At 50.1% G+C, this 21,926-nt stretch overlaps 1 protein-coding gene and 2 non-coding genes across 6 annotated transcripts; 2 read left to right on the forward strand and 1 right to left on the reverse strand.

The window, feature by feature from the left end:
• The first annotated feature begins 386 nt into the window (after positions 1-386).
• On the forward strand, positions 387-21,743 carry Sla2 (Src like adaptor 2). Of its 4 annotated transcripts, XM_047538959.1 has the most exons (10): positions 387-739; positions 2,452-2,603; positions 3,219-3,347; positions 3,857-3,990; positions 7,608-7,707; positions 8,057-8,143; positions 8,807-8,910; positions 19,883-20,032; positions 20,752-20,884; positions 21,264-21,743. In XM_047538959.1, the coding sequence occupies exons 4-10, from the start codon at positions 3,900-3,902 to the stop codon at positions 21,427-21,429; spliced, it is 831 nt and encodes a 276-aa protein (XP_047394915.1). In that variant the 5' UTR covers positions 387-739; positions 2,452-2,603; positions 3,219-3,347; positions 3,857-3,899; the 3' UTR covers positions 21,430-21,743. The 4 variants fall into 4 exon arrangements, with proteins under 4 accessions (XP_047394915.1, XP_047394914.1, XP_047394916.1 ...); XM_047538958.1 differs by lacking the exons at positions 2,452-2,603; positions 3,219-3,347 and having other exon boundaries at positions 3,845-3,990; XM_047538960.1 differs by lacking the exons at positions 2,452-2,603; positions 3,219-3,347.
• On the reverse strand, positions 4,215-4,287 carry Trnam-cau (transfer RNA methionine (anticodon CAU)). The gene has a single exon. It is a non-coding gene; the product is annotated as a tRNA-Met (tRNA).
• Trnas-cga (transfer RNA serine (anticodon CGA)) lies at positions 13,442-13,517 on the forward strand. The gene has a single exon. It is a non-coding gene; the product is annotated as a tRNA-Ser (tRNA).
• Positions 21,744-21,926: the final 183 nt, after the last annotated feature.

Raw genomic sequence — 21,926 nt, forward strand, 5'->3', positions numbered from 1 at the left:
GTACTTGCCTAGCATGCATGAGGTCCTGGGTTCCATTCTCAGCACCACAAAAAGAAGGGTGGGAAGGCAGTGTTTCTTTTGCCAAAGGATTCTCTTGAAATATTTAAAGTTTAGATTCCTATGTTTCTCCTCTGGCAATTTGGATTCAGAAGGCATGAAAGAATCCCAGAAATTACTGAAATTAAGTCACTTTTACCGTGGTCAGGCCAGCGTGGGAAGCTCCTGCTCATCTCAGACCCAGATCAAGCCAAAAAGCCAGAGAAGCACCTCCTGCTCTAGATCATTTCGAGGCTGCTTCTGCTACCCCAGAAACAGGAACTTGGGCAAGGTGGCTCCTCGATGGCCTGGGATGCCGTCAGAGGAAGCCAGCAGTTGTGAGAACCACAATCTGCAGACAGGAGCCAGAGCTCAGAGGAGGCACGCCTGTGTCTCTGTGACAGTCACAGGGCCCTGCCTTCTTACCGGTCCTGCTGTGCTGGGGAGGGTTGCCCAATCCAGGATCCCTAAGGAGCACAGGGCCCCTGGCCCATCCTGGAATACAAACTGCTGATCACAGATAGATGCTGATGCGCTGGCATCAAGCGCACCTTCTGAAGGTCCTCCAAGGCTGAGTGAGTTCTGGGTGGCCTAGGACCAAGGACATTGACAGACTTCCAGAAGGACCCCAAAGCCCTCAGCTGTCCAGCCAAAGCATGGTCTTAGCTGAAGTCCTCTCCAAGCCTCTGATGACAAGAAACCAGTAAGTATACTCGCTTCTGTTTTCCGATGGACAGTGAGAAAGAGTGACGCCCTCCAAGGCGGGGAGGGCTTTATTTACAGTTAAGAAACAAAAATTCCAGGAGGGGAAGTGGTTCCACTAGGGCTGTAAGAGGTGCTTTCTGGGGTCCCAGAAGGAACCAAGGTCCCCTCTCTCGCTCTGATCACCTCCTGGAGATTTGTTTTCTTCTCCAACTTCTTTTTGTATATTACTCATTCTAGACCCATCTTGGTTAGTCACTTGCTGTGTGACTTTTTGGCCCCTCTCTGGGCCACCGTCTTGCAAATTCTGTTGAATAAAGAGTTGTGGATTATCTTCTGTACAAACACCCTCATCTGCCAGTTCTCTCAGAAGAGTGAGATTCTCAGTTGAAAAAGAGGGAGAGAGGTTGGGAGTGTACCTCAGTGGGGTGCTGGGTGCAGTTCCCAACTCCAAAAAAAGAAAAAAGAAAAGAAAAAGGACGAGAGGCTCCCTGTAGTTTAATCCAAATCCACCATTCTTTCCCCCACTGCTGAAAAATGATCTTCACAGGCACAGAAGAGTGGATGGTAGTCCAGCTCTGCACTAACCAACCACCCGAGCACGAGGTCATACTCTGGGGCCCTGATCCTTGCATCTGAAATGGGACTCAAGTGGAATGATCAAAACCAGGCCAGGTGATGATCCCAGAAATATCAATGAAGGAATAAAAATAAGTTATTTGAGTTAAAAAAAAAAAAAAAAAGAACAGGCCAGGCAGTGTGCTGATCTCAGCTGCCTTTGACTAACTCTTTCCTGCCACCTACTCACACAGGTCCCCTAGAAAGTGCCTAGCACATACTAAGTTACTCAAATATGTGTGTGGTTAACGATTAGATTTCCTCTTATAAATACTGCTGCCCACACCACCTCCCAGGTCTGCCCTGCTGCTGCATGGTCTTTTTTTTTTTTTTTTTTTTTTTGCGGTGCTGGGGATTGAACCCAGGGCCTTGTGCTTGCGAGGCGAGCACTCTACCAACTGAGCTATCTCCCCAGTCCCTGCATGTCTTCATATTGCCTCAGGGGTCACCTGGCCTTGACCAGATAAGGTGGAGAAAGCTCCAGAGCCCTGGGGAGCACCCGGCATGCATGCAGCTCCCCCATTGCCCTGGAGCCCATCCCCCAGCCCCACCTGCAAAGAAGTCCTTTGCAAAGAAGTTTGACTGCAGTTGATGGTTGTGGTCTTGCTGAAGGAGGGGAAAGGAAACTGTGCCTGACAGAAACGAGCTCCTCCCTTTCTCTTCACCACCCTGTGGAGTCAGTATCACGATCTCTGCTTTGACTAAGGACACACAACTCAGACCAGGCAGGTTGGAATAAATCACCCATGCTACCCAAGGCAGATGTAAAGTGAAGCATTTGGTCTGTACCTCATACCCAAGGGGGCAAGGACAGGCTGGGGGCAGCAGGGACGCTGACAAACCAAACTGAAATGGCGCCCTAGCAGCAAGGGACCCAGAGCCGGCAATGGGCACCAGCACCTTCTCCACCAACACTACCAGATCCAAAAAGTCTGAGTAGAAAATGGGCCAAGTGATGACCCATTTTGCTCCTGTGTCTGAATACTGAGCTCCCCACGGAGAAGTAGCAGCAGACAGGTATTGTTATTCCCACTGATGACATGGGACTGAAGAACAGAGACCGCAGGGACCTGGCACAGTGTTCCATCTTCCAAGGCAGGATCTTTACTCCTCAGAGAGGACTGGCCCAGGAGGCCACAGAAGCTATCCCATGGCAGTGATGGACGTGATCCTCATCCAGGCAGTGTGAGGTTCAAAGGCAAGGAAGGTGACCACGATGCCACCACACCATTCTGAGTTCCTCTGGGGTAAGCAGCATGGCTACCCTTCCTGACCCCCCGCTCTGTTAGGCGCCTGGCACAGAGCAGAAACTGAACGCCTGCTAAAGGGAAGCAGACTGGCATAATTACGCCTTCTCTCTACTTAAAAGCCTAAACCCATCTGAAAAGAAATGCAGATCTCAGCCCCCAGCCCCCAACACATGATACAATGTTTGGCAAGGTGGGCATTACCCTAGAAACCTGGGGGTTTAAATTACTCTAAGGACAAGTCACCGTCCAAAGAAATAATCACTTCTGTTCGGTCGGTTAATGGGTGCTCAGTGCCTTCTGCGGGGTCCCCCTAGATGCTGGGGAAGGGACTGTGGAACTGTAGGATGATGGCAGATTGAGCACTTGAATAGATGAACGCGGGGCTGGGGATGTGGCTCAGTGGTAGGGAGCTTGCCTGGCATGCGTGAGGCTGTAGGTTTGATCCCCAACACCCCAAAGAATAAAATAACTTTGTAAGGAACACAAAAGGAAGTTTGAAGCCTCTGAGAAGTGACATTCAGGACAAGAGGAAGGAAATGTAGGCCCTAGGTAGGTTTTTCAGAGTATTATCTCTAGGACCCATATGCTGGGCGTTGTTATCCCATTTTTCAGATGCGGAAAAGGAGGCACCAAAAGGGGAAGTAGCCTGACAGCCAGTCACCCAGAGCCTTGCAAGTCAGCGTCGTACAGCCTCCCTGCCATCTTACTTCTCCCCGTGACACCAACAACAGCACGTTCAGTGTCAGTTCTCATTGTTTCAACACTAGTCCCCAAGCCCTCCGACGCCCCTTTCCACCTCTGACCCTAGCCATGGCTTCTGGTGTGCCTGGAGTGAGCTCACCATCTGGCCACTTTCCTCTGCCATCCAGTGGTAGAACATGAGCCCAGGTCTGAGAAGTGGTTCAAGTGGGTCACAGGAATTCAGGGAGGATCAGCAAAGGCTGAGGATTCAGGGAGAGCTGGCTGGGAAAGGGCAGGCTGCGGACAGGCCTAAAAGGGGAGGAAAGGGCAGGCCAGCCCTGGAAGCCCCGGAAGCAAAGGCAGCGGCCTAGAAGGGCGGGGTGCAGAGAAAGCAGTTTTACAGTTTGCAGGCAGCCTTGAGTCTGGAGGAGGGGGCTGGAGCCTGGTGCTGGCTCAAGGCCAGTTCCTTGAGCTTTCCAGGAGATCAGCAGGGACCAGCGGGAGAGGGTGGGTATCTGAGACCAGAGTGGGAGCCATAGGCTTTACCCCCATGGCAGCTTCTCTTTCAGATCTCCCTCGGAGGTGTGCTTCTAACAGTCCTGCTCAGGAAAGATGGGAAGCCTGCTCAGCAGAAGGAAAACCCTGCCAAGTCCAAGCTCGAGCTCTCCTGTCCCAGGCCAGGGATCTGAGCCCATGCAAGCAGGTAGGCTGCAGGGCTGGGGCAGCCAGGCCACTCCTGGGCACTGCCAGGCTGCACAGTCCCACATTCCACTACCTCTGTGCCTTCCTGACCAGCAACCCCAATGCATCACCAGGTATATACCCAGTGCCTACTGTATACCAGGAGTAAGCCATGAAAGGTGGGGGCCCTGTTCCTATGGAGCTTACCTCAGAGGTAGAAATACTTTGTTTGTTTTTGTTTGTTATTGTGTATGCTGGGAATTGAACCCAGGGCCTTGTGCTTATGAGACAAGCACTCTACCAACTGAGCTACATCCACAGACACAGAGGTAGAAATATTAAACGACCAGATAAATGAGAAAATATGAGGGGTTGGGGGTATAGCTAAGCGGTGGACCTTGTGCGTAGCATGCACAGGCCCTGGGTTAGATCCTCAGCACCGGAAGAAAAACCTCAGTCACACTAGCCACATTTCAAGGGTTCAGTAACCACATGTAGCTAGTGGACCTTATTGGAAAGCACAGAATTATAGAACATTTCCATCATTGCAAAAAATTCTCCTGGACCTGAGAAGAACAGTGAGATACTTGATGCAAAATCAGGGCTCTCTTACTGGTGAAAAAAAAATAGCACCTATAGTACATATGCCAAGCCTATTACCATGATTTTCTGACAATTCTGACTAAAAATACCAGCTTTTAGAACAGTTGGGCAATCTAAATATCCTAGAAATTTTAATATTTTTACATCAAAACCATGGTGGTGGGGGATGGGGAGAGATTCATTGTAAGGAATCAGCTCACGTGAGTGTGGGACTGTCAAGTCCGAAATCTGCCAGGCAGGTTGCAGACCCGAGGAGAGTTGGTGCTACAGTCCTGAGTCCGATGGCAACCTGGAGACAGAACTTCCTTTTCCTCAAAGGACCTCGGGTGTCTTCTCATAAGGCCCTTGATTGACTGGATGAGGCCCACCCATGGTCATCTGCTCTACTCAGTCTACCAATTTAAATGTTTTTGTAAAAAAGTATCTTCACAGCAACATCTAAACCGGTGTTTGCCCAAATATTATCTGGGTGCTGTGGCCAAGCTACAATGACCCATAGAATTAACCATCACAGGTAAGATCACTCCAAGCCCAGCAGTGCTTCCAGGAGGACGTGGGCAATGAAGCTGAACTAGAGACTGCAAAGCCAAGACGTCTGGGTATCCAGGCTGGAGGAGGAGCTGGCCCCAGCCCAAAAGTTCCCGTGTGGTACAGGGCTTCCTTCCCTCTCCTCTGCCTAAATCCCTATTTCCCTGATGGTCACCTCTCCCAGGCCCACAGGCTCCACTCGCTCCTGTTCGGGGAGAAGCTGCCTCCTTTTAGCCGCCTCATCTGTACTGAGAGGCCCTGCAGGAAGAGACCTGAAACCACAGACCTCCACCTGGGCTTCCTTTGAGCCTAGCCACAGGGGGCAGTCCTGAGGCTGCTCTGAGTCAGGCCCAGGGCCAGTGAGGGTCGTGACCACCCCTGTTGGACAAGGGCCCTCCCTGCCTATGGGGCCCTAGGCCAGTCTAGCTCTCCCTGGCATAAGGATCTCCAGGGAAGAAGGGAGGGAAGGAAGGGAGGGAGGGAGGGAGGGTCTCTCAGTAGATCTGCCCTTGTCCCAGGAGGAGTATGAGTTTGAGGCAGTCCCCTCCAGGAGCTAGCTATCTGTCCATCAACCTCGTCTCCATCTTAAACCTACTTGAAGCTCTACCACAAACCAGGCCTGTGCCAGAACCTGAAGTCACAGCAATGAACAAGGCAGGCCTAATCTCTGTCTTTAGGGACAGTTGAGCCCCAGAGGCAAATGCTAAACCAATAACTGACAGTTGTGTTAGATTTGGCAACTGCGTGTTCAGAGAGACTCAGCTTGTGCACAGAGGGCCAAGTCAGGGCAGGCTTTCTGAGGAGGTGAAGGGTGAAGGCAAGTCAGCCAGTCTGAGTGGGGACCATTGTGAGAGGGCCTGGTCTTCCAGAAGGGGGAGGGGCCCTTCCAGGCCTCTTTGTTCCACTCTTGTGGAGAGCGACTCCATAAGACTTGCATTGTTTGCTCAAGCATCAGGCATTTCCCATACCACGGGCTGGCCAAGAGCACTCAGACAGAGGCCTGGTTCCTGAGGAGCGCCCCACTGAGGGGATCCCCAGGGGTGTCCCGGAGAACATGTGGGAAGATGTCCACTCTGAAATCAATCTCTCTTCCATGCCAGTCCCATGTCCTCCCAGCAGGATGGGGTGGTGTAGGGTCTGTGTTCTCACTTCTCCGCTGAGCGCCTGTCAGCCTGTCCTCCCTGCACAGTGGGGATGAGTAGAGAGGACCCCCTCCAGGACAGTGGGGAGGGCCAAGTGAGGCCCTCACCGGGCCTGACACAGCAGGTGCTCAGAGAGGGACAGCAGGGAGGAGGCCTGGACCTTTGATGGCCCCCCACCCCAGCATGGCACCTGCCCTGGGCTAGTCTTGGAACAGGGGCCTGCAGTGGCCCCTCTTCCCGGGCAGCAGGACCTCCTCCTATGGCCCTGGACGGCACAGCACTCCGCTTACAGAGCCTATTCATATCCGCCCTCTCACAGGCCCCTCCACAGCCTGAACAAGGAAACCAGGAGCAGGGATGAGGGGAGCAGAGGGGTCCCGCAGTGGAAGGGAGGGTGGATTTCACCTTCCAGTCCTTTTCTCCTGCCTCCCAACAGTGAGTGCTCAGTGCTGGTACTCCGCCATGCCTACCCCAGGGTTCTGGGGACCCAGGCTCAGCCTGTCCTGAATTTCCTTCCCCAGTTTTCAGAGCTAGTGCACACAGCACCCATCTTGTTAGCAGCGGAGGCCACACGGATACCTGCTCAGAGTTTCCAAGAGTTTTGTTTTTGGTTTTTGTTTTATTAGTGCTGGGGATCAAACCCAGGGCCTTCTATATGCTAGATAAGCACCCTACCACGGAGCTACATCCCCAGCCCAGAGTTGTAGGTTTTGCGTTTCTGAGCAGCAGAATCACTTCATCAAAACTCTCTGTGAACCCCCTGGGCGTGGTGGCTCATGCCTGTAAATCCCAGTGGCTCTGGAGGCTGAGGCAGGAGGATCACAAGTTCAAAACCAGCCTTGGCAATTTAGCAAGGCCCTAAGCAATTTAGTGAGACCCATCTCAAAATAAAAAATAAATAAGAGGGCTGGGGATGTAGCTGTTTGTAGAGTGCTTGCCTTGCATGCACAAGGCCCTGGGTCCAATCCCCGGCACCAAAAAAAAAGAAAAAAGAAAAATAAAAACAAAGAAAAATAAATAGGAGTTGGAGATGTGGCTCAGTGGTTAAGTACTCCTGGGTTCAATCCCTGGTATGAAAAAATATCTCTGTGAAGAGTTGTATATAAAAGGGAGTCATAACCAGGAACCTCATTCCTCTTGCTGCATAAGCTTGAGGCCCCCATGAGGACCCCAAGAGCTATCTGGGCACTGTAACAGGTTCTGTAGCCCTAGAGGGCTATGCTGTCAACAGAGCCTGCGGGAAGAACTTCAGACCCCAGGTGGCCTTCCTGCAGGTGCCTGTGGGAGGGTGAATGAGGGAGCCAGACCCACTTCACGTCTGGAAGGAAGACGGACCATAAGAGTGACTGTTTGTCCCTCCATCCAGAGAGGAGCAAGGCCACAGCTGTGGCGCTGGGCAGTTTCCCGGCAGGCGGGCAGACTGAGCTGTCTCTGAGGCTAGGAGAGCCATTGACCATCCTCTCTGAGTAAGTCTGTGGGTCCTAGGCACCTAAAGGTGACTAATGGGAGAAGGGGCACTGCAGAAAAAGCCCAAGGCCTCTTCTGAAACTCTCATGTGATCATGACCCTGTGGTGGGTTTTAAGCAGCTTGACACACCTACAGGCAGTGACAGAGGGGTGGCCTTGTACAGGAGTCTTGGATCAGGCCATCTGCTACCCACCCTGTCCAGGGGGGTCTGGACTGGCTGGTGCACGAAAGGGTGGGAAACAGGTGGCTGCAGGAATCAGCCCGAGAGGATCCTTGTGAACCCTAAAGGAGCAGTGCCCAGGGTTTTGTCTCTTCTGAAAGAGGTGCCCCCTCTGCTCTCTCCCCAGGGATGGAGACTGGTGGACAGTGCTATCAGAAGTCTCAGGGAGAGAGTTCAGCGTCCCCAGCGTGCACGTGGCCAAGGTCTCCCACAGGTGAACACACTCCCTGTCCCGCCTGCCTTCTCCCTCATGGCCAAGCCCCAGCCCTGCACTGAGTGAGGCTGGGGAATGAGAAGCAGGCCCAGGCCCTGCTCTCGGGAGGAGCAGTTGTCAACAGACTCCAGCACCCGCTGACCTGGAGACAGGAGCCTGGGGAGAGGCTCGGGAAGGCCCCCCAGAGGAGGTCCTGTCTGGGCTTTGGAGGGTGTCTAGGATCTAGTGGCGGAGAGCATGAGGGGCAGATGTGAGAGATGGGCTGTAAATGTGTTGAGGCAAGAAAACGGAGGCAGTTCTTAGGAAGACAAGGACTTGAAAAGGCAAGAGGAGAGCTAAGGGGTGCTGGGACCGGCCAGTGGTGGGAGAGAGCCCGGGATCACCCTAGAGGCTGTTGGGAATGAGGCCTGCAAGCAAAGTACACCCATTGACCCCTAGAGGTTGTCCTCTGTGCCTCTGAAGCCAGGATGAGGAAGACAAAACTGGAGGGGACCTCTGAGTCCCTGAGGCCTGCTCTTCATGGTAGAGAGAACTGTGAGACCCAGAGTGCCAGGGAGGGAGGGCACACCAAGGTCACACAGAGCAGTGGAGGCCTTCCAGTCAAGCTCCCAACACCCCCAGGACAGCTGACTGCTGTCCCTCTCCCTTCTCTTCCTCCTCTAGGTGGCTGTATGAGGGCCTGAGCCGGGAGAAAGCTGAGGAACTGCTGTTGTTGCCTGGGAACCCTGGAGGGGCCTTCCTCATCCGAGAGAGTCAGACCAGGAGAGGTGGGTGACCGGCCTCAGCCCTGCTCTCCCTGAGAGGGAAGCATCCCACAGAGAACAGGCTGCCCTTACTGCCTGCCATTCACTCCGCCAGCCAAGATTTCCCACGGAGCCCAGGCTGGCGAGATGGAGACAGGCTTTGAGAGCAGCAGCGAGGTGGCTAACCAGAGCAATCAAGGAAGGCTTCATGGAGGGGTGGACTAAGTTGAAATTTGGGACCTCAGGCTGGAGGACATCGTGGGCTGTACTGATGGACAGGAGTTAGAAGCCACCAACCGCAGAGTCCAGAGGCCCTTTGGATGCCAGGCCGAGAAGCTCATTTTCTCCCTTAAGACTGTGGGAGTTGTTATTCAGAAGCGAGACAAGGTTAGGGCTGGGAGCATGTCTGGGGGGAAGGACAGACTCTAAGTGTGTTCTGCGGGCCATGAACTTAGGGGGGGGGCATATGTGGAATACTGAAAATCATCTCCTTTTCAGAAAATCACAATCCATACTAGCACAGGACTTTGCAGGACCTTTGCCTTTGTCTAATTGGGTGTTTCCCAAATGCTTTTAGACACAGGAACTAAGTAAGCATCTTGCAGCACCTGGTAATACTCTCTCCAATCTATTCTTTTACCAAATGCTTCTCAACTTCCTACCCTGTGGGAGGCTTCAGCAAGGAACAACTGTCCTACCTGTGCCTGACCTTCTGACATCTCTAATAAGCAAGGTGGTCATGATCCTTGATCTCAGAGAGTTCACAGGTCACACACACATTTAAGGAACAGCTCTATTTGAGATTTGCACTTGTCACCCAAATGCCAAGAGCCAAACATGATAAGGCTTAGGAAGCCAAGTGTACCTTGCTTTTCAGTCAGGTGGTTTGGCTGTCTGACTCCAGTGTCGCCTCTATGAGAGTCATTCAACAATAGAGTAATAATCTGCATTTCTAAAGTGGCATGAAGGGTCCACAGCAGGGATCCAGGCTCAGCCAACACTTTGACAGTGGGAACTTAGTGTAGTCACTGAGTTCCACTACCCTGGCCAGCAATGATTCCTTCCTCCCCAAGATACAACACAATCCTGATCTCGTGGCAAAACATTCATCTCCCTCTAGACACCCAGGAAAGACCTCAGGGGACAATAATGTGGGAATTGCAAGCACAGGGACAGCCTAGGGAAGAGTTGCTCAGGCATGAGGGTAGACCAGTACCTGCCCTTATTTGAACTGACTGTGACAGACTGTCAGGGTCCTTAGTTCTCTACCTCAGTGTTCCCTGGAGCCCCATCCAGCAGATCTTTGCCTCTTTTCTCCTTTGCTAGGGAGCTCCCTAGGTGGGCCTCTCCCAGTCCCTCCTGCTAATTTCTTGGCCACAACAGCATCCCCAACTCCCACCCTCACCCCCCTCCCCATAGGCTGGCTGGGGCAGGAGGATGGCCCTTGTGCACCAGCTGCAAACAGGAAACCACAGCAGTGGTATCAACTGGGACGGGGCCCTGTAGACCAACAGGGGTGAGCCAGAGAAGCCACAGGAAGTGCTCTGTGCTCAGCTGCCCCACTCCTTCTCTGGTCTTGTTCAGTCCCAAGAATCTAGTGACTGGCCCTTGTTGCCACTTTGTCCTTTTCCATACATACAAGGGAAAACTGGTCAACCGTAAAGGAGAAAGCCCATAGGAACCCATAAAGATCTTTAAGGATCTACATAATCACTGGGATTTGGGTCCCCACAGCCAACCACAAAAGGGAATGGTGCAGTGTGCAGTTCTCATCAAAAAGGGAGACACAGGAGATAGCTCAGCTGGTAGAGTGCTTGCCTCGCAAGCACAAGGCCCTGAGTTCGATCCCCAGTACCACCAAAAAAAAAAAAAAAAAAAAAAAAAAAAAAAAAAGGGAGACACATGCCAGTCTTCTAGGACAGGCGCTGACTATAGTAGCTCACCTGGGGCTATAGGTCATATCCAGTAATGGATCAAGAAATCAACTTAGTTCAGTGGTTACAGATCTGTTGGTGTCAACCTGGAGGAAATGTGGAAATAGGACAACTGGAACTGAGGATGTAGCTCAGAGGTTGAGCACTTGCCCAGCACGTGTGAAACCCTGGATTCAATCCCAGGACCACCAAAAAAAAAATTTTTTTAATAATAATAACGACAGCTGGTTTCCCACACCCAGTATTGCTGATTCAATAGGTCTGAACCTGAGCCTGAACACATGCCTTTCCAACAAGCTCTTAGGTGACACCAATGCTACTGACCTGGGGACCTCACTTTGAGAACCACTGATCTAGACCTTGGCTGCAGGATGGAATCACCAGGGGGGGATTTAGAAACTATGGATGCCTGCACCCCATCTGTTTAATTTCTGATGTAAAATTGTCAGGAATTTTTCCTGGGATTTGGAAAATGAAAATGTGCCCCACCCCAGGTGACACTGAGGTGTAACCAGCATTAAGACCCACGGGACCAGTGAGAGTAGGGCAGCAGAGCAGAAACGTCAGCACATGACTGGGGATGGGTAAACACTGTTGCAGGCAACTTTTGTTGCACGTATTTATAAGTAAGTGTGTCCTGGGTCACAGAGTAAAATTTTATTCAGTGTTTTGTGGTCAAAAAAAAAAAAAAGTTTGACACCAAAGCTCTAGGGGCCCAGGTAAAATGATAGGGTGGTGGTTCTCAGATTCTAGTACACAGGAATCATCAGGGCGCTTAGAACTTGTCAAAAACATCAGCTCTTGGGCCTCACCACAGACCTACTGAATCAGGCTGTTGAGGGCAGAAGTCAGAAATCTGATTCCTTTTCAAGCTCTCTGGATGGTTCTTCTGTTCTCGTAAGTTTGAAAACACAGTTCTAGGGAATTCAGAAGGAAGTAATGAGACACTGTCAGGCTGGGGTGTAGCTCAGTGAAAGCTCATGCTTAGCTTAGCTCAATCCCCAGCAACAAAAAATACCAGGAGACATTGTTGTTTACTTTTATATTGTGCATCTTGTGTTTATATAATGAGAATTAACTGTTGACTGAGTGACACCAGAATTAGCTTTCTTGGGTCCCAAATCCCAAAGTCTAGAAGGGTACTCTGCAGGGGCTCTGAGTCTGTGTAGACCAAAGTGGAAGGTCTGGGACCCTGAGCTCCCAAGAACAGTAATCAGGTCTGAGGATGAGAAGAGGTCTTCCATCTTCCCAGAGTCCTCTCTGACTTAGCTGGTCATACTCTAGGCCCGTGGAGAGCCACGGCCAGGCTCAAGTTCAGCCAAGACCTTGGTTATTAAGTGACTTTGTGGAGGTCTCAGGACTGTTCCAGAAGTCAGTGCTAGGGTTAGAGACGGACCCCAACAGCACCCTCTCACCTTACCTTCCTGCTGTCTGTGCCTGTTCTGTGTTGGGCACTTATAAGGGAGATGGATGAGTAAGACATGGTTCCTGCCCCCTGGTGCTCTGCCCTGTCCGTTCTGTCAGGTGGGAAACACTTGTGGGAAACACTTCTTGAGCATCTGAGTTAGGCTTGCTAAGTCATGACTTGGGAGTGACAGGCAGCAGAGAGGGTATTCTGAGGGTCAGTGTCCCTGAGATTAACAGCTTCTTGGACACCTCAGCAGAGAAAGTTCAGGCAGGTCCTGATGGATCTACTTTCCAATCATGGCTCCTGATCTGATCACTCACACCTCCTCCCAGGATCACTGGAACAGCTGATCCCAGAGGTCGCGGATGTGATGTTGCCTAAGCCTGCAAAGCTTTCTAGAATCTGGACTTTTTTTTTTTCCTCCTGGGGGTCCTCCTCTAGGCCCTGCATGGCTTCCACTGTGCCTTCTGCCTCATACACCCCAGGAGCTCTGTGAATACTGGTTCTTTCCACTGCTTCCTCCTGACACATCAACCCCTCCTAGCCTGGAAAGCCAGGTCCTCCATTTCTACCCTCAGCAAACACACACTGGTTCTTCTTAACCGGTGCCAGGGTCACCTCCCCAGGCTGTTTTTTTTTTTTGGCAGTGCTGGTCATCGAACCCAGGGCCTTGTGCATGCAAGGTAAGCACGCTACTGACTGAGCTATCTCCCCAGCCTTCCCCAGGCTGTTTATCGCTCAAAGAGCTGTTTGCTCTCAACTACCATAGCATCTTGAAAAGACCTGTTCTGTAGGAAATTTATTTCTTAAAATCTGGGTATATTGGGCTGGGGAGATAGCTCACTCGGTAGAGTGCTTGCCTTGCAAGCACAAGGCCCTGGGTTCGATCCCCAGCACCCCACACACACACAAAAAAAAGAAAATATCTGGGTATATTGTCTGAGGAGAAAAACACAGGAACTAAATATACGAAACGAGGACTCTTAGCTGAGTGAGACGGCACACGCGTGCAATCCCAGTGACTCCGGAGGCTCAGGAAGTAGGATTACAAGTGTGAGACCAGCCTCAGTAACTCAGTGAGACCTCGTCTCAAATAAAATAAAAAGGGCTGGGGATACAGCACCGAGGTAGAGTGCCCCTGGGTTTAATCCTCAGTATCGAAAATAAATAAATAAAAGAAAGAAATGAGGACCATTAAAGAAAATCCTAGGGGGGCTGGGGAGATAGCTCAGTCGGTAGAGTGCTTGCCTCGAGAGCAGGAGGCCCTGGGTTCGATCCCCAGCCCGCCAAAAAAAAAAAAAAGAAAAGAAAATCCTAGATGTGGGATGTGCGGGCAAGACAGCTCCTACTTCCCCAGGGTGTGATGAGCTCATACCTGTGTCTGGGCTGGTGCGGTATTCAGCACAAAGTGCTCAAAAGACGGTTACTGACGAAATGAGTGCAGGTAGAGAGGGTGAAGAGCCGGGTAGATGGCACCCCACGGGAAGGGCCAGGTTGTTTATAGCATCAGGCTGCCAAGGACAAAAACCAAAGTTGCCCCAGCACACTCAGGCATCTGGGCCTGTGTGCACCCATAACACTGTCTCCAGTTAAGGGTCTGGTCCCAGGAGGGCCTTCTGCTCCCAGGCCCACCAGGTCTAGTGAAGGTGCCTTGTTTGCTCCATGTCATGCAATGATAAGAAGTCTTCAAGAGGCAGCCCCTGGGCTGGGGAGATAGCTCAGTTGGTAAAGTGCTTGCCTTGCATGCACAAGGCCCTGGGTTCAATCCCCAGCACTGCAAAAAAAAAAAAAAAGCCAGTCCCAACTGGGCATGGTGGTGCAACACCTGTGATCCCAGCAACTCGAGGGACTGAAGAAGGACAATTGCAAGTTCCAGGCCAACCTGGGCAACTTACCAAGACTCTGTCTCAAAAACGTCAAAAAGGAGGCTGGAGTTGTGGCTCAGTGGTAGAGTGCTCGCCTAGCATGTGTGAGGCACTGGGTTCGATTCTCAGCACCACATATAAACAAATAAAAGTCCATTGACGACTAAAAAAATATTAAAAAAAAAAAAAAAAAAAAAAAAAAAAACGTCAAAAAGCCCAGGGCCAGGGCTGGAGTTGTGGCTTGGTGGTGAAGCGCTTGCCTTGAATGTGTGAGGCACTGGGTTCAATTATCAGCACCACTTATGGATAAATATATAATAAAGGTTCATCAACAGCTAATCAAAATATTTAAAAAAAAAAAAAAAAAAGCCCAGGGCCGTAGCTCGGTAATAGAGCACTTGAGCAGTGTGGGCATGGCGTTGGGTTCCATCCCCGGTGCTGCAATGGGAAGGAGTTAATTTTAAAAAATCAGTCCCAAGACTATCTGTGCTCACAAATAGTTATAGGTGTGCAAATGGTGACAAAGCGTCCTTAAAACTGCTTGCAACCAGGCTCTGTCTGTGCAGTTAATGGAGAAACATTCATTCAACAAATAGATATGGACTCTCTGACCAGGCACTGTTCCAAATGGCAGGGCACTCGGCAGTATAAGAAGCAAGGCCCCAGGGCTGGGGAGATAGCTCAGCTGGTAGAGTGCTCGCCTCACAAGCACAAGGCCCTGGGTTCAATCCCCAGCACTGCAAAAAAAAAAAAAAAAAAAAAAAAAAAAAAAAGAAGCAGCAGGACCCCTCCAACCATCTGGTCAGCAAGGTGGACAGTAAGCAAGTGAAGAAGAGAGAGTCTGCAGGGCCACGTGCCATGAGGAAACCGTGAGGCAGCGCTGAGAGAGCGGGTGGCTGCGAGCACCCGGGGGTGGCCTGGAGCAGATCACGTAGGGCCCTCAAGGGTGAGGACTTGGGATTGATTTTAAAAGTGACAGGTTTCTAAAGGAGAGTGACACGACCTGACCCCTTACTGCTGTGAGGAGAGGTTTGCAGAGGGGTGAGGTGGAAGTGGGAAGCCACGTGGGGAGTCGCCACTGGCTCCTTCTGGGAGAGAAGTGGACTCGGTGTGTCCAGGCTGGTGTGAGCTGGGAGAGGGGAGCAATCAGGGTGACTCCAGGGCCTGGGGCTTAGTGAAGGACGGTGATGGCCCTGTCTGCTGAGATGGGAGGAAACCCAGAACTGGCCTCAGGAGCCTCCTGACTCTTTCCTTGTGTGTGGGGGTGAGAATGAGGGACAATGACAGAGCAGGTCATTTGGTGACACAGAGCATTGGTGACTGGCAAGCCCAGAACTGAGGATTCTCTCACACAGGGAAGATGTTCAAGAGGGAGTCGTCTGAGCAGAACTGAGTCTTAAAAGGAAGGTGGAGGCTACACAGGTGGAAGGAGGTTTCCACATGGCAAAGTACCCGAGGCCAGGTTAAGGTCATGGAGTGCTTGCTATATGCCAGACACTGTGCCAAAAGCTTTATCTACTCCCCACTGCATCCCCACAGTGATCTGGTGGGACCAGGACAGTTACCCTCTCCCTTTACAATGAAGAAAAGGATCTGAAGCTGGGTGCGGCGCACACCTGTAATCCCAGAGGCTGGGGAGGCTGAGACGGGAGGATCACAAGTTCAAAGCCAGTCTCAGCAACTTAGCAAGGTCCTAAGCAGCTCAGTGAGACCCTGCTTCTAAATAAAATACAAAAAAGGCTGGAGGGACTGGAGTTGTGGCTTAGTGGTAGAGCACTTGCCTAGCATGTGCAAGGCCCTGGGTTTGATCCTCAGCACCGCATATAAATAAATAAAATAAAAGATCCATTGACAACTAAACAAATTTTTTTTTTAAATTTAAAAAAGAATGGAGATTAGCTCAGTAGTTAAGTGCCCCTGGATTCACTTCCTGGTACCAAAAAAAAAAAAAAAAAAAAAATCTGAGAGGATGGTGTGCATTGGGGACACAGGTCATATATATAGTTTTATATATATATTTATTTTGTATATTATTATTATTTAGTTATATATTTTATATATTTTTCCCCAGTGTTGGGTTTCAAACCCATGACCTTGGGCATGCTGGACAAGCACTGTACCACTCACCTACACCCCCAGCCCCAACAGGGCTATTACAGTGTGTAGATTTGAATCCAGGCAGTCTGAGTTATAAAGCACTGGCTGGGAGCAGGCTGCGGGAAGGAATGGCAGGATACCAAGCAGGAGGGGTGAGCAGGGTCAGTCGTAGGTGGCCTGGGTAGGTAAGCTGTCCCCACAGTGGGTTTGGCAGAGCGGGCCTCTTATCCTGAGCCCACCAGCCAAATCTGCAGTGTGGCTATTACCCTTTCTGTTCACCCCCACCCCCCAGCACTGGGGACTGAACCCGACATCCCAGCCCTTTTAATTTTTTATTTTGAGACAGGTTCTCACTAAGTTGCCCAGGCTGGCTTGAACGTGTGATCCCCCCACCTCAGCCTCCGAGTAACTGGGATTGTAGGCATGCGCCACCTCTCCTGACCCCGTTATGGTTGACTGCGGTGACTGGTCAGGGTCATGTGGCTGAAGACCCAGGCAAAGGGTGTAAGGTCTTGGTGACAAATTTAGGTGGGTTAGTTAGCCTTCTGGGCCTATGTTCAGATCTTTAGCCCTTTCTCAATCACAGAGCTTTGTCAGGGTCACAGCAGAGACTACAGAAGAGACTCTTCTTAGAGGTATAGAGTGGCAGGCACTCCCAGAGTCAGAGAGAATGCACTAAGAAAAGGAGACCCCTGACTGCACACTTCTTAAAGTACACTGATTTCAGGCCATTTTTAATTTTTATTTTGTGGCACTGGGGATTGAACCCAGGGGCTCTCTACCACTAAGCTACCTCTCCAACATCCTTTGTTGTTGTCGTTGTTGTTGTTGAAACAGGGTCTCATTAATTGAGCCCAATCTGATCTGGCACTTGTGATCCTCCTGCCTCAGTTTCCCAGTCACTGAGATTACAGGTGTGCCCACTGTGCCCTGCCTGGTTCACCTTTTAAATTCACTTTGCAGTTCTAATAGCTTTTTTGTAGATTCTTTCAAATTTTCTATATCTAGGACTATCTTAGATGCAAATAAAAACATTTTTATCATTTATTTTCCAAGCCAGGAGTGGTGTTGCACACCTGTAATCGGAAGGATTTGGGAGGCTGAGGCAGAAGGATCGCAAGTATGAGGCAAGTTTCAGTAATTTAGTAAGACCCCGTCTCAAAATAAAAAGGACTGGATTTGTAGCACAGAGTAGAGCACTTGTGGGTTCAATCCCCAGTGCTCAAAAAAGAAAAGAAAAAGGAAAAGAAAAACTCTTTTCCATATGCCTTTTATTTCCTTGCCTAATTACTCTTGCTAGGACCTCTAATACAACATTATTTAGAAGTAATGAGAACATTATTGCTTTGTTTCCAATCTTAAAAGGAAAAATTCAGTCTTTCTCATTAAATATGATGTAGGTTTTTCTCACATGTTCCGTATAAGGTTGAGAGAAAGTATCAGAAATGCCCATGGTCCCCCCAGAAATGTCTAAGTCTCAATCCCAAGAACCTGTGAACTTTACATTGCTAGAGTTTGCACAGTTGTTTTGTGATCCTGGGGATTGAACCTAAGGCCTCAGGCCGGCTTGGCAAGTGTTCTGCCACTGAGCTACACCCCCAGCCAGCCCTTGCACATGTGATTAAGTTAAGGATCACTGTTTTATGATCCACCCTCCACTGCTAGGTGCTAGGGATCAAACCTGGGACCTTGCACATACTGGGCAAGTGGCCTAACACTGAGCTACCTCCCCAGTACCGAATTAAGGATTTTGAGGTAGGGGGAGATGACCTTGGATTATCTAGATGTATCCAATGTACAAGGATCCTTACAAGATGAAGGCAGGATGGCCGGATTTACAGATGTCCCTGGCTTGGAAGGTGGAAGACGAGGAGGAGTGCGGCAAGGGGATGGGTTCTTCTCTAGAGCATGCAGAAGGATCCCAGATCTTGCTGACACCTTAATTTAATTAATTAATTTTTTTGTACCAGGGATTGAACCCAGGGGTGCTTAACTACTAAACAACATCCCCAGCTCCCCCCTTTTTTAAAAGCAGGGTCTTGCCAAGTTGCTTAGGGCCTAAATTGCTGAGGATGCCTTTGAACTTGTGATCCTCCTGCCTCAGCCTCCCAAGTCTCCAAGGTAACAGGCATGCACTACCATGCCCAGATTTATGGTAGTTTATTACAGCAGCAATAGGAAACTGATATACTAATACTTTTTTTTCAATGCTGAAGATGAAACCCAGGGTCTCACACATGCTAGGCAAGTACTCTACCACTGAGCCATACCCCCAGTCCAACTAATACACTTTTTTCCCTTTTTTCTTTTTCCTGTGATGTGGGAGATGGAATCCATGGGTGCTTTACCACTGAGCTACATCCCCAACTCTTTTTTATTTTAAGACATGGTCGGTCTCACTAAATTGGTGAGGCTGGCCTCAAACTTGAGGTCCTCCAGCCTCAGCCTCCTGAGTAGTTGAGATTACAGGTATGCCTGGCCTAACTAATATTCTTTATATTCAGTTTTTCTTCATGCTGGTTATTAAATTCTATCAAACAATTTTTCTGCATTTTTTTTCAGATGATCATCTTTTTTCTCTTTCATTGTATCACCCTGGTAATTACGTTTGTGTTTGATTTTTTTGTGTGTGCATGGTAATGGGAATTGAATCCAGAGGCACTCCTTCTGAGTTACATCCCAATCCTTTTTATTTTTTATCTTGAGACAGGGTCTTGACCAGTTGCCCAGGCTGGTCTGGAGCTTGTGATCCTCCTCTCTTACCCTCTCAAATTGCTGAGATTACAAGCATGCACCACTGTGTCTGGCTATGCTCAGTTTTTAGATCAACTTTGCCTTCCTGGGTTAGTCATTTTGGGAGCTGGGCATGATGCCGAGAACCTGTAGCCCCAGCTACTCAGGAGGGAGGCTCATATGTTGCTGGATTCAATTTACTAACACTTTGTTAAGAATTTCCGTCATGCGTTTGTGGGGATATTAACCTAGGTTTCCTTGTGATGTTTTTGTTTGGTTTTAATATCAAGGTAATGCTAGACTTACACATTGGCAAGTGGTCTCCCCTCTTTTCCTTAAGAGTTTATATAGAACTGGTATTCATTCTTTGTTTATTTTTTTGTACTTAGGATTTAACCTAGGAGTGCTTTACCACTTAGTTTTACTGAGCCCTTTTGATTTTTTGTTTTGAGGCAGGGTCTCGCTAAATTGCTGAGGCTGGCCTCAAATTTGAGATCCTCCTGTCCCAGCCTCCTGAGAACTGGGATTATAGGTATGCACCACCACACCCTGCTTCTTCTTCAAATGTTTGATAGAACTTTTCTTTCCTTCCTTTCTTTCTTCCTTTTCTTGCACATTGGGGATTGAACCCAGGGTGCTCTATTTCTGAATTACATACCCTCAGCCCTTTTTTTTTTTAACTTTGAGAGTCACGTATCACATTCTCATGCTCCTGTCAACATTTAATGTTCGTTTAGTGCTGACCCTGTACGAAGGCTCTGTGCATGATCCACTCTCCCTCACAAGACCCCATGTATTATAAACATGTCACTTATGACCATGAAAGCAAGTTTGTGTTCTGTCTCTGCCCTACACACTTCCCTAAAGCTTGGGCCCTGTGGCCATAGCTTCTTTCTTCTCCCATGCTAGGTGGGGCCCCAGCAGGGCCTCAGTAACACCCTGAACCCCTTCTTCCACAGGCTGTTACTCCCTGTCAGTCCGACTCAGTCGCCCTGCATCTTGGGACCGGATCAGACACTACAGGATCCAGCGCCTTGACAATGGCTGGCTGTACATCTCGCCACGCCTCACCTTCCCCTCACTCCAGGCCCTGGTGGACCATTACTCTGGTACGGCCTTTCTCTTGCCTTCCTAAGGTGTTGACAGAACAGGCTCTCCTCCCCCACAGGCTGGATGGTCTAGTGGGGCACAGCGTTTGCCTGTAGACACTTGATACGCTAGAGTACCCAGGCAGAAGAGGAGCCTCCCCATCTTTATGTCGTAGCTGCGGAGACACTGTCCTCATCCCAAGCTGACAGAGAAGCCACAGGCGAATTTTGAGCTTGGTTGGTACCTCACCCAAAGCCCCAGCAGCAGCAGGGCTCTCCTCAAAGGAAGTAGGCTGAGCTGTTCCTGTGTGCAATGCAACTCTGACTCTCAGCATCCTGTCCTACAACAGGCACTGGAAAGGGAGAAACCAGATCAGGGTCAGGGCAGAAGGGAAGACCACTCTTGGTAACACTGACCAGCAGTTTCCTAAGCAGGATAGCTACACAGAGTAGATACTGTCAGTGCCAAGTAGAGATGAGCACTCCTTAGCTTTTTTTTCTTCCTAAAACACTTTCCTAACTAGAAATTAGGGCTCAAAGAGGCCTATTAATTTACCCAAAATTATAGTGGATTAAGTCTCCCCAAACTTAGCCCAGAAAGTCTCCATGAGACCAACAGTTTGGGGCTCAGCGCCTATCACTCTTTGGTAATCATGCTCCCTTCCAAGTGTGGAAAGCTATGTGGCAGGGGGTGGTGGGGAGAAGCAGGGCTGGTGTCAGGGTGTGGGTCTCTTCCTCAGAGCTAGCAGAGGACATCTGCTGCCTCCTCAAGGAGCCCTGTGCACTGCAGAGGCCTGGCCCACTCCCTGGCAAGAACATCCCCCTACCTGTGACTGTGCAGAGGACGTCACTCAAATGGAAAGAGCTGGACAGGTGAGGGGACCCCTGGAAACATGAAGGCAGACAGAGAAGCATTAGAAGGATCCACCCTTAGGAATCCATAACCCAGAATGGGTCTGTCAAACTGAGGGACACCTGCGAGTCAGAGCGCTACCTCCAGGCTTGGCAGGTGTGTTGGGTGGATATTGTTGGGAAAGAGAAAGCTAGCATGGACCTCAAGGCAGTTAGGGTGGAAGGAACATAGGAGGGGGTGAGGGAGCAGAGTCCTAACTGTAGAAGCTCAGATGGGGTTTAACAGGGAGCAGGAACTTGAGTTTGTCAGCAAGAGCGACAGAGCTGTTCTGATCGATGACCTGTGCGGTGAGTGCAGCGAGGATGCAGCCCCCTCACCTGGCTCCCCGCCCCCCCGCAGCTCCCTCTTGTTCTCTGAAGCACCCGCCACAGGGGAAGCATCTCTTCTTAGTGAGGGGCTCCGGGAGTCCCTCAGCACCTACATCAGCCTGACTGAAGATGTCTCCTTGTACAACAGCAAGACTAAAAGCAGAGGCCGGAAAGGAAACCAAGTCTGTGGCACTTAGAACCCAAACTCAGCTCAACATGGGCACCCAGAGGGAAAGCTACGCAGAGAAGGTGCGACCAGGCACCCTTGCTCCTTCCTCACTTGGCTCCAAGAAGTCATTTACCTTTTCTCAAGCAATGACCCTATGATCTCTAGTTCAAGTGCAAGGCAGCTGAGAACAGAGCCAGGGCTCCAGAGAAGGTAAACCTAGCTAGGAACAATGGCACATGCCTGTAATCCCAGCTACTTGGGTCCCTGAAGCAGGATGATGTAGAGTTCAAGGTCAGCCTGAGTAACTAAGACACTGTCTCAAAATAAAAAATTTCAAAAAGGGCTATGGATGTAGCTCAGTGGTAGAGCGTACTTGCTTAGTCATGTGCAAGGTCCTGGGTTCAGTCCCCAGTACTGCATACACACAAAAAGCAAACACCCTCTGGGTCTGACCTAGCCAGTTCCCAAACTTGGGATTTCCAGTACCACCTAAATCCCCTGCCTAGCAAGTCATTCTACCTCCCT

The sequence above is a fragment of the Sciurus carolinensis genome, chromosome 2 (genome assembly GCF_902686445.1).
Source record: "Sciurus carolinensis chromosome 2, mSciCar1.2, whole genome shotgun sequence".
In the NCBI taxonomy this organism is placed as follows: Eukaryota; Metazoa; Chordata; class Mammalia; order Rodentia; family Sciuridae; genus Sciurus; species Sciurus carolinensis.

Coding starts and splice junctions, on each gene's coding strand:
- Sla2 (XM_047538959.1), top strand. CDS start 3,900: ATGGGAAGCCTGCTCAGCAGAAGGAAAACCCTGCCAAGTCCAAGCTCG. Junction 8,911..19,882: donor AGAGAGTCAGACCAGGAGAG/GTGGGTGACCGG, acceptor CTTCTTCCACAG/GCTGTTACTCCCTGTCAGTC. Junction 20,885..21,263: donor AAATGGAAAGAGCTGGACAG/GTGAGGGGACCC, acceptor GCCCCCCCGCAG/CTCCCTCTTGTTCTCTGAAG.